The following is a 12,431-nucleotide window of genomic DNA, read 5'->3' on the forward strand; positions in this document are numbered from 1 at the left end:
GATAAGCTTAGAACACAGGGAGATGATCAAGGGCTGGATTTCACCCAACTTTAGCAAGGTACCCATGACAGCTGGATGAGGTTTCAGCTGCTGTAGGTTCTTTCTGTAGGTGGTGGAGGAGAGAGTTATCTCCTCAGCCTGCATCAGAGCTGCATTTCCGAATTCCCATCCATTTTCCTTAGTTCTAAAGGGGCTGAGGCCAGCCTGTGTTACAGATTTCTGTATGAGAAAGGTAAATGAGAATGATGTGAAGCTGGGCCTCAGAAATCAGTGTGGGAAGTGCTCCATTTGACAGAGAGCCTTATGTAAGGCACCTCTAAATTACAGCATCAGCTGCTTCAAAGGTGGCAGTTCAGGTGGTGTCACAGCACTGCAGGTAATGAGGAATTGTCACATTCTTCATCATGTGTGCACTTGGCACTGCTTGGGAAGGTTTTTTGTTTTATGAGGGTGCAGAGCCAGGGAAATATTTGTTTGAACTCTATTTAATAGGACTTAATTTCCAATAGTCTGTAAATTGAAGAGGTGAGTCATCTTAATGAGATTTAAATTTTTCCTTTCTTTCTGCTTTCTTTAAGTTTTCTTCAATACTGAAGAATCATGAAACAGGCAGGTTTATTGTTAATGAAGAGCAGTCTCATTCCTGGGCAGTTTGCAATTCAGTTTGGGCCAAGTTTGTCAACAGTATTCCAGCATTCTTTCCTTGTTTATTTTTTTAAAATTTTCTATTTATGAGGAACCATGTAGTTTTGTGTCCACTGATATTTCTTTCTAAAACAAGTGGTGGTCCTACTCTGTGAATCTTTATTTATGAAGGAAGAAAGTGGAACAATAAAAGCTGCTGGACTGAGTCCCACAAATCAGTGTATATAGCTAATGCACTAGCTGGACCCCATTCAGCTATAAAATGATGCTGGACAATGTGATCAGATAATAGCTGAAGGCTGAAGCTCTGTGTTTATTCAGCTTTGCTATCTGAGATTAGGTGGCAAAGACTTTCTCCAGGACTTAATGACTCTATTTTTCCATTTTGAAAGGTAGTACTCTTAAAGTATTTATTATTTACATTTGGAAATTATACTGCAATGATCTGTCACTTATTACAAGCATGGGATGGGAATAGAAATTGCTGTCTAATTTTGTGGTCACCTCCAAATGACCCAGAACTTTGTTTACTGTACCCAAAGACCACTCAGTTGCCATGGAGTGAAGGGAGACTTAGCACAAAAATTGAGGTTTCATAAGACCTTTTAATATTGTTCATCTACTGCAAATTTATATTTTTAATTGTGGGATGTTGAAATAGTAGGATTTAGGTACCCAACAATGTGAATGATTTTCCAATTTACCTGAGCTGGCATGTTAAAAAGTATTTGTTTTGTCCATCAGCATTTTCTCACTTACTTTTTTAATCACAGAACAATACAGAATTAATCACATTGTATTAAAAAATGCAGACAGTACACAGTTGTTTCTGCCAGAAAACTACAGTAGTCATTATAAACATGCCTTTAAATTTATGCAGGCATAATGAACAATTACAGTTTGTTTAATAAATAAATTTTGCAAAGTGCTTAAGTAATGAGTTTAGGGGGTTTTTCTGTTATTTTTATTTTCTGCAATGCTAAATTGATGCTAACAAGAACTTAAAAAGAAGCAGTCTTTCCCTGGAGGATTTATAAACAGCTGGTAGCTAAGGAAGGGGAAAATTGAGAGGAGAAAGAATGGATGACAAGTTTACAAGCAATGCACGTTGATTATTCTGCATTAATTCAGTTGTTAATTGTAGGTCCCTAGTTATTTAAATTATGTTTTTTAACTTCTGTTAAAAGTAGCTGAGTCTTTTTTCACCTCTCTACACTGCTGGGGGGAGTCTGTTTGAAAGGTTTTGTTTTGAGAAGGAGAATCTCCAGTCCCTCAGGTAGCAGTGCCTGGTGACAGAGGGGCTCCTACGTGGTGATCCCAGCTCTCAGTTCACATCCAGGCCAGGCCAGGCCACTCCTGCCTGCTCAGTTTTCCCCGGGATTGTGGCTGGGTGACATTTTTTTACCTGGTTTCCTACCTGTAATGTTTTTTTTTTTAGGGCTGACCTTTTTCTGTCAGGAAGAAACCTTCTTTTCCTGCTACAGCAAGTGTCCAGTAGCTGGAGCAGCAGTGGAAATGATCAGGAGATCTTTCTCCTGCTGCCTTCTTGTTACCTTTGGTGCCTGAGACTCCTTATGCCATTTGTGATTAAAAGGAGCTCTAAATTCATATTTTAATCTCTTAAGACAAATTATTGCTGTTACTCAGTTTGCTGAGGAGCTGATGGTGCAATTCATGGTTGCTCAAGACATGAGTATATGTATTATAAATAAATATTTAAAAAAGGAGATGGTAGCCATTATTATTTAATAGTGACTTGTTGTGCTTGCTGGTTTAAGTCCTTTAATTATGAGCACTTTATGACAATTTAGGTGTACACCTGTGGCAATCCAGTCCCTGTAGAACTGTATTGCACAGAGAGTATCAAACAGAGTGAAGAATCCCAACATTTTCTCTAAGGTTACAGCAGCAGATGCTTCTGCTCTGTTATTATCAGATTAACTTGTTAATAAATGTTTGAAATGAAGGAATTTAAAAGACTCTGCACATACATTAAACTTTCTCATAAATCTTTGGGGTATAGATTTCTTGATGGCAAAGAAAAAGTTATTAGTAAGTAATTTTTACTCACCAAAGCATCCTCAGGAATGATCATAATGTTTGACCAGATTTTTTACCTATCTGGAGTATTTAATTATGAATGTATTTTTATAAGCAGAAATATGTGATTATTTCTGTAATGATAAAGAAAATAAAAAGCCCTGCAAACTGTGATAGGGATGGAGCAGTGACTTTCATAGTCTAAAATCCCATGCATTGGTGAAGTAACAGGGGAAAACTGAAGAGAAGGGTGGTTTAAAGCTATCTTTGGCACATCTTCTTGATAAGACAAATCTAATTTCCTTTTCTGAAGAGCACTGTCTCAGCATTATTAATTCCAGCCTCTGAAATGTATGACATCTCTGTCCTAATAATGCACAAATTGATAACATCTCCTCAGTCCATCTGGGTGCTCTGTGCCAAATCTCTAGTGTCTGCTTTTAGTAGATTGATACAATAAGTCACAGTAGTAAAAAGATCTAAAGAGTAGATTTTTTATTTTCTTTCTGGGTTATCCTAGAGTAGTATTTTAAGATGCTTTTTGTAGCTATTTAATGATGAAATTTAGGAATCCCATTTCCTCTGCCCATGTTAAAATTCTTGGTTATAGATAATTTCAAACCCATTTTGTCATCTCAGCTCACTAGTGCTCTCACATCAAAGGACTTTTCTCCTTGTAAATGTGTGTCAAAAGCAGAAGCAATGCTTTCCTCAACAGAAAGTTTAAATAGTTACACCTTCACTTGGTCTTTGTTTAAAAATCCTGCTTATACAGCTCAGCCTCTTGGTAGTAGAATTATTCTTTTGACTTTTCACAATGAGCAAAAGGTAACTACATGATAGTACAAGGAAAAATCATTTGTCCTGATTGTTCTGAAATTCCAATCTGTCTGCCATTATTTTTCCAAGAGAAAAAGCTTTTTTATTTAAGCTTTTTGATTGTCTTACTACATCTCATGCAAAACTTGTTGTCTTCCATATTGCCACCTGCAAAAAAAAAAACCCAAAAACCTGAAACTAAGAACCCACTGGAAGTGAGAATGGTAATTTTCTTGTGTATTGGATATATTCCCCAGAAGTAAGGCTTTGTGGAAATATTAACTTGCATGTGAACTGTGGTGAAGAAGCAGGCTGTCATGGGAGGGTTTCTCATGGCAGTGTTTCAGACTCATTTAATTCTGGTAGCAGTAGCATTCTTTTCTGACTTTGCTTTCATCTTCAGCATAACTCACTGTAGTTAACATTCCAGTTTATCTCTGCTATCTCTGTTTATGGCTCTCAGTATATTTCATTATTATCTTTCCTGCTGACTATTAAATGAAAGGTGTGGGGGGAGGAGGAGGAAAGGATGAGTTGCAGTTTGTTGCAGTTTATTTTTGTCACCAGACCTATTTCTCCTCCAGTATTGTTTTCCAAGTTTCTGCTGTAAATTCTCCCTTAAAGTGCCTTCATGCTTAATTTTTGTTAGAACCCCCTGTAGTGATTGAAGGGTTTTGAGGCCTGTGTTTTGTGCACTGCTGTTTCATTAAGGACAAGGCAAAATGATTTTCTGCAACACTTGTTTCCTGTGCAGTAGTTTTTGTCTCACCAGATAACAGGGCAGAATTGTTTGGCCTGGTGTCTCCCACCAGGTAAGAGATACTGAGCCTTGCTGGGTGTCTGTGTTTCTCCAGGGACCCCAGTGAAGCACAGACACTTCCAGGCTATGTTTTTGTGCCCAAACTGGGTCCCTTTTGCAGGTGGGAGGTGTTGGGTGAGACAGGTGTCCTTCAGAAGCTGCCGGTGCTGGATTTATGGCAGAGCATTCCAGCTGCTCTTTTCAAGCCTCAGCCCAAAGGGTCTTTCAACATTTGCCTGGTGACACTGGAAGAACAGTGGTGCCCAAGAGTCACCTCAATGTTCTGCTGAACTGAGGACTTCTATTTCTGAAGCTGCTTCATCCAAATCAATGGCAGAAGGATGAAGTGACTCATAAATCTATTCTCATGTGGCTTATTAGTGCAGGGTAAAGATTTTAGAAATCTGAGGGAGGGAAATAGCATTTTCCACAGGTACCTATAGACCTGTAAACCTTAGCTGGCAGCATATTTATCTTCTGGCATATATATCTGCTGGCAGCATCTATAATGCATTTAGGGAACAGCCACAACTGATACAGATATATCTATTTATCCATAGAATTAAAGAACAATGCCATAAACCTGGTACCCAATGATTTTAAAATCTGGCTATTATTTGATACATTAGTGAGCTGTCTGTTTGTCAATTGTAAATTGATCCCAAGGTGTGTGCAAACAGCATTTTTGAAGGATTACTTATTTTAGGAGAGGATTGTAGAAGTCATAGTAGAGCAGGTCAGTTGTGTTACAGCACAGGTTTCCTGTGTAATTCTATTTCTTTTCTACACAAAGGAATCATATACTGATCATCCCAACTCTGTGTTTATCAAAAGCTGTGAGATCAGTGTTGGAAATGTTGGGCAGTGCTTCAAAACTAAAATGAAAATAGCTGAAATGAAGTCAAACTTGAAGAAGTTGAATTCTTCTGTAAGAGACAATAATAAGGTGTAAGAATATGGAAAAGCATGTATAATATAGGTGTTCCTGACATTTTGTACCTTTTTTTCACTCCTGCCAGTGTTTGGGAATAAAGTAGTATAAAAGTTACTATCCCAAAGGCAATGATTAGTATGCTGTAGATAACATGAAATAACTTTGTTAAAATTCCCTTTAACCTTGAGTCATCTTATGGATATTCTTCTCAGGTTTGAAGATAACCAAAAGCAGGTAGACTATAAAAAGTTTGTGCATGCACTGAACTGGAGAGAGAATCAAGTCCGTGCTTTTGTGGAGGAAAAGGAGCAACCCAAGGTAAAAAAGTGTCTCAATATAATTTCTCCGACTTCAACATGACTGTCTTAGCCAGCACACACTACAGTATTTTTTCCTGTTTGTGTATTTGTACCTATTTTCTTTAAGTAATTAATTTTAATAGATTTAATAGGGAGGTTTAGGATGAAGCAGAGAAGTCAAACAGGGATGAGGAGGTGCCTAGTAGGTATCACATCTCTGGGACATTTTATAGAAGAGAAAAGGAGAAGGGGAAGCAGATGTACTTATCCATGGACAATGGGCATGAGTACTGCTTCCCCCACAAATATCATTGTCACATGTCAAATGATCTGTTCCCTTGCTGAGGTGGACAGAAAATACTTTAAGCTCCACTGAGACATATGCAGAAAATAGCTCTGCATTTTGTATAACTCCTCAGGAACCTGTACACAGCACACCACATCTCTGGTTGGTGTGCACAGAGAGATGATGGATAAACTTTGCATGTCTTCAGCTTGCTACTCAGGGTAAAAAAAAATGCAATATCAACAAACTGCAGAGACTAATCTGATCTTGCCATCTTGTGCTGAGTGGAACATTTTAAAATAGAAGGTCCATAAGGCAATTATGCTGAATTTTAAATACTTTGTAACAAATAAATCCAAAGACTTCTGCCAACACGTCGTTTTGCTGTTCCAGCCTGGCCAATGTGTTGTACATAATATGTTTGATTGTGTTCAGAGCATTTAGAAACACAGCATTCCTTTAAATTCAAGTTCACTCATGGCATAGTTTAAACCAGGCACTGTGCTCCTGACTCCTGACTCCTGCCTGCCTTACCAAGACTTTCTTCTGTAGCATCTCAGACTGTTGGTGGCGTCTAAAGAGGGCCCAGGGCTGTTGGTTTGCTCTGCTTTGGAGAGCATGGTTCTGCATGGTTGATTATTTTTGCTTTGTCTTTGTGAGGAATTTTTCTGTCTTGTACAGATAAAATCAAAACCCTCCCACATGTTTTATTCAGCAGTCCTGAGAATCATGGTGTTGATTAGGCTTTGTTGAGGGAGTATTCTTTGTTTTTACAGAAGAATTCTTGCTTATTCTTTGTTTTTACAGAAGAATTCTTGCTTAAGCAATAATTAAATATTTAATATATTAAGAGAGGTAACTACAAAATGGAAAAAAAATCAGAGACAGGAAAAGTTTTAAATCTTGTTCAGCTTTAGAATTCAATTGTCAATTGTCTGTGCATGACTTACCATGAATGAATAGCAGTATTTTGAGGCTACAGTACCTGTATTTGACAGATAAATTTCAGCAGCAGAGCTGTGCTTGTTTAGCTGGCTTTTTTTTTTTATTATTCCTTCTCTTTATCTCATTATTTTGTATGATTTTTGGTGTTGAGACATGAATTTGAAGCATAAGCATTTTGATGAAGAAAATGTAGCATTATTTAATTAAAAAAATCTGCAAGAGGACTAGTAATAGAAAATATTTTGAATAAAATATTTTGTAACATTCAAGAATGTGCATGTTGTAATCTTTTAAGAAGACGTCTTTATAAAGACCCAATTTTTCACAGATTTGTCTGTGGAATTGAAGCAGCTCATTCAATCTTATGTTGACCGTCTTGTAATGATTCCTGTTTTCATTATTTCATACTAAGATATTCTCTGGGTTACTAATTACAGAGGGAAGATATCTGGAACCAGCTACCACGATCCCCTCCTGTGACTGGGATCAGATACCCTCCTCTTCTGGATGATCTCTTTGGCAAAGAAGAATAATCTCATTTGTGCAAGGCACTGATTTAAGAGTGGTGCTTCAGCTCTGAAGATTACTTAGAAAGATACCAAAAAAATTTCTTGTATAATGAGAAAAAAGTAGATACAGCATTTAATTTCTTGTTCCAACAGAGATGTATACTTGTATGTTTTTGGAACTCTTTCTAAATCAACAGCACTCTGTCACACTTATACAAGCATAATTAAAGTTAGATCCTCTAATCTCTGCCTGGTTGCATGGAAAATTTGTGAGTATTGAGAAATCTCCGAGTCAAACACTGCAAAATCTGACTGACCCTGCTTTGTTCTGAGAACAAACCTTGTTGGATGACCTCTCAGAATTGGGTTTGACTGTGTTAGCACAATAATGCCATTCCATTCACATTTCCTCCCTTGCTCTGCAGCTCTTATCTGTGGTTTTGCTCTATCCCCCTGGTGATGCTCAAGTGCTGTTCATGTCAGAGTTGGTTATTTTGTGGAGGAAATGCCAGCAAGGTTTTTGCACACAACTATAAAGCTGTTCTGGTATCAGAGATAATTATAGCCTTCCAAAGTGGAAGCAAATGTTTTGCAGGCGCAGCACAGAAGTTGTCAGTTCTTGCTTTTTGTTTTAGATGTGACTCAGGTTAGTCCCACCCAGCTTTACTTGGGTGGGACATGTCTGAAGAGAAGGGATTTCAGTGCAATTCCAGTGTGTAGCATTCTGGCAGCAGAAATGTACTTGCCCTTTGGAAATTCACTGATGCCCTTCTCTTTCTCCGTGGCTTAATGGAGCTCCTGTTAGCATTTTTGTATCTTTTTAAGCTTATAACAGCTCAAAGCCACAATTAGATCTGGATTTACTTTGTGCTTTTGTGGGAGGAGTAATTACCCCACTCTGAAGAACGGAAGAGCTGAGGTGAAGGTGGAGCTGATTCATCCAGGAGATTCCACTGGGGAAGGGGATGAGGTGTGAGCCAGTGCACCTCTTGTGGTGCTTGGGAAGACTTAGAACCCTGGTTTTTTTTTTCAATCTGAAATTACATTTTTCGGCAGGAATTTTTTGACTTAGAAAGATGAGAATTCAATGTATCTAAATCTCCAAACTGAGGGAGAAACAAAAGTAATTTTTTGGGAAATTGGGAGATCCCCCTTCCACTCATGATTCCATATAGGAATATCTTCCTACACCTTAGCATGATAATGTAAAAGAAATTCTTATTCTTTTTACTATATGGCAAAATATAAAGCTTTTGAAAGCTCTTTGCCTTTTTTGCAGCAAAAAAGGTCTTGAGACAAGGCATAATTACAATGTGGCTGCTGAGGAGGGGTAACAATAAAATGGGCTAAGAGTCTTTATATCCAGAGGCTCAAAATGAAAATGGCAAAAACTAAAGTGCTCCAAGTTGTAGAAAAGATTATGAATTGCTTTTTGATTCAAAAGAGTAAAATGGTTCCTTATATGACAAAATATATCTGACCACAGGGACAGAGTCAGGATCCAAAACATCAATTTGTCTTTTGGTGAAAGCTGGATATTTTTATGACATGCCACCAAGACTGAGATTGATTCTAAATGAATGCAGTTTTCCTTGTAGATTTTTAATGTTCCCAGGACTTCAGAAGGATTTTTTTTCAGTTGTGGAAATCTTGTACAGCTGAGGGTTCCCAAGAAGAGAGGACTCTCAACATTGAAATCCTCTCCAGTAGCTTGTAGAGAAGATAAATTCCCATTAGTTTTTTTCTCTTTATGTGTATGAGACAAAAGGAGCATTTTTTAAAGAAAAAAACAGTTCAAGAAATATAATATTTTATAATTTAATGTGGAACCTTGTTGATAGATCTATTCAGTCATGATTTGGTCGTGTCTGGTCATGGTCAAGAAAAGGGACTGTAAACTGGAACCAGTGCAGGGAAGAGCTGGAGAGGTGACCAAGAGAATGGAGAGAAGAAAGGTGACTGAAGGAGCATAATTTATTTAGTGTATTAAAATGAAGGCTCAGATTGAATCAATATCCTTTCTCTCTGTAAATACATTGTTGCCAGGTGAAGAAAATTATCTGGTTCAGGTAAGAACATAGGTAGCCTTAAGGAGTAAATGGGTATAATTTGCCATGAATAAATTAAACTTGGACAACAGAAGGTGGTTTCTCACTTCTAAAACAATGAGGGTCTCAAATTGCCTTCCAGGACTGATGTACTCAGTTTTAAGGTTGAGATGGGTTCATCTGATGATGGTAATTTTAGGAGGTTTCTGACACCATTCTGAATTATTGGTCTCACTTCTGGTTTTCCCTTTTTCCCATGCATCTTGCATAACCCTGACAAACACAAAACAATCTCCTAGGAGAGGCCAGACAGGGCCTGAAAAATATTTTCATTGCTTGTCACTGTGCTCAGTGTGTCATACACTGTGGTCCAACATGCTATAAACACTTTTCACCAGGTTTTCTCTCTGACAAGCAGCAGTGCTTCCAGAATGGAAAGCCCTGGCCAACGAACAGCCCAATAATCCTCTTTGTATAATGTGACTTACAGCATATGCTGCCCAGAATATTTCAACCTCTCCTCTAATCCTGCCACCAGCTTCTTCTCTCTTTTCACATTGCTGATGAGGGGCCTGAATGAAGACAATACCACAGGGTTATGTTTCGGGATGGCAGGAGGCCACGGCTTTAAAGCACGCCTGGCACAGGGGAGGGCAGCCCCCACAGTTGCCATTAATCTCAGCCCTGGATCTCTGCAGGGCAGCCAGGGGTATCTCCTTTCCTCAAATATCTGCACTGGCCCGGCAGGAGCCCAGGGATTCACGTTACAGCCCCACTCACCCCCCTGTGTGCTCAGTGTTAATGTTTGCTTCCTCAGCCTGGCATTTGGGAAGAGGAGGCTCCAAGTTCTCTGGGATAGCTGCTGCTGCTGCTGGGAAGGAAATGGCTGCAAACAGGTTGGCTCAGAGTGCCTGGGCTGTCACCTGCAGTTGGGTCCCCTCGGACATGGGCCATCTGCTGTGGGCAAGATATTGCAAATCAATGGTGACTCTGACGTTGGTGAGGGAGAGAGAACGATGCATCTGACTCCATGGATATCAGAAGGCAAATTAATTACTTTATTATACTATATTATTCTATACATCTAAAACTGAATCTGCCAAGCACTCAACCCTGCACACAGCTGCTCACAGTGCACAGAATCTCGTGGCTGTCACCCGGCAGTCCCAACACACACACACACACACACACTCACAAACAAAACATTCTCACTTTGGATAAACAGTCTCCATGTTGCATTCTACTTTGGCACAACACAGGCACAGCAAGTGATAAGAATGATGTTTTCCCTTTCTCTGAGGTTCAGAGAATGTGAATCTCAGAAATCCTTGGGAAGAGTTGTTCCTTGCTTTTCTCTGTGAAGAGAAATGTGGCAACAGGCAAGACACGGGTGTTCCTCACCAGGCAAATATTTTTTCATCATACAGCCAGCTACTGTATTTTTCCAGGCAGAGCCACTTGCACCAACATCAGGCAGAGATGTTCATCTGCATAAATGAAAGGATGAAATTTGTCCTGCATTTGTTTCTCATGTGCTGGTGTGAGTTCATCCTATTTAATGGAAAAGGTTTGGGCTCAGTTGGCTCCTGTGTTTGCTCTCTCTGTTTTGTCCTTTTAGCCCAGGAGACATCTCTGCCTCCCAAAGGAAAACTTGCTGTGGGAAAGCTGCAGGGTCCTAATTCCACAATAACCAAAATACTGGACGTTTTCAGTCACTTGACTGCATTCAGAGAACAGCAATCCTTGTATCATTAGCAGTAATTCACCAGGTGTGTGTTCTTGCTGGGCCCTTCTAAGTGTTTGTGTGGGTTGATAATATATCTGTGATAGAAGAATTTTCCAGTTTTTAACATTTTGTGGTACAGTGTCATGGAGGGAAGCATCAGTTCTTTAAGCAATAATGTCTTGTATCCTCAGTAACTGAACTATTGTATAATTACTTGCAGAATTTATTCCTCTTCAAGGCCATTTAACCATCAAGCTGCAGTACAATGAGAAAGACAGAATAGTGGCTTGTTTGTGAAGAATTCACAACATCAGGAGGAAAAAAGTATCACAATCTGAGCTCAGTCCGATTTTTAAAATTATTTTTATGTTTTAGAGGGCAGTATAGATAACATTTAAGAGAAAACTATTTGGAAAAAAAAACTTTTTAAAAGTAATTCTTTGCTCTAAATCAATTTCTTCTTGTAGTTTGTTTAGGGGAGTGACTCAGACCCAGTCAAAAGCAACACTCCTGATTTGGGCAATGCTCAAAGAAGCCAGAGAGATGTGTGGGGGAACGTCCACATCCTTGCCAGTTTCCAATGTTTAAAACTAGGAAGCATAATCAAGATTTAGGAAGTTCATACAGCTATAATATATTAAGGTTTTGGATTGATTAAATGAACTCTTCCTCTGCACATTTCTCTGGTCATTTCTGAATCATCTGGAAGTTTCTTCTGGTATGTATTGCACACAAATGAACGAGCTATCCTCATCTGCCCTTCACCCCAGCCATCTGTCCTCTCTGCTCTCCTCTTTCATCAGGATAGTTTCATATTTAGAACTATGAACAAAGAGAAGTAAAGGAGCTGATTCACAAACCTGCCTGAAATCTGATGCAAATCCCTGGCAAGCAGCATGGTGGGATGATGTGCAACAGCATAAAAATCACTGTATCACCTGACAGCACCTGAGAAACTCCCAGTTCTAAAGCAAATCTGTCAGGATGGCATTGCCTTGGAGGGCAAGAGGAAGACCCTTTGCAGAACTACCATGCTGCAGGAGGGACAAGGCCACCTTCAAATTAGAATGTCTCTGGGTGACACTCATGTCCCCTGCTCTCAGATGCTGGCAGTGCAGTGTCTGCACCTTGCTCTGCCCTTGCTCTCTGGATCCCTCACTGCTGATGGAAGGGAAATCAGCACCTCTGGACAGTGACCAGCCCACAGGAATATTCAGGGGATGCCTGATGTCCCTGCCCATCCCTCTGCACCAACTGAAGGGTGTTGGGGAAGATGAAACAGGAAAGCCTTATAAATATGATTGTCTGGCAAAAGATTTTGAGAATATGGAAACTATAAGCAAGATTGAAATGAAATCAAGCTTTGAGATACCTTAGTTAC

The 12,431-nt window shown here is 39.2% G+C and overlaps 1 protein-coding gene across 1 annotated transcript in view; it reads left to right on the forward strand.

The window, feature by feature from the left end:
- The window catches only part of EFHC2 (EF-hand domain containing 2), a 56,041-nt gene extending 48,548 nt beyond the window's left edge, over positions 1–7,493 (forward strand). The window contains exons 14-15 of the mRNA XM_054291324.1: positions 5,450–5,555; positions 7,205–7,493. Coding sequence (XP_054147299.1) covers positions 5,450–5,555; positions 7,205–7,300 — 202 coding nt within the window. The 3' untranslated portion in view covers positions 7,301–7,493. The remainder of the gene's footprint in view (positions 1–5,449; positions 5,556–7,204) is intronic.
- The last annotated feature ends 4,938 nt before the right edge of the window (positions 7,494–12,431 follow it).

This window comes from Melozone crissalis, unplaced genomic scaffold, assembly GCF_028551555.1.
Source record: "Melozone crissalis strain CALT ecotype California unplaced genomic scaffold, PUWL_Pcris_2 ptg000090l_1, whole genome shotgun sequence".
Taxonomy (NCBI): domain Eukaryota; kingdom Metazoa; phylum Chordata; class Aves; order Passeriformes; family Passerellidae; genus Melozone; species Melozone crissalis.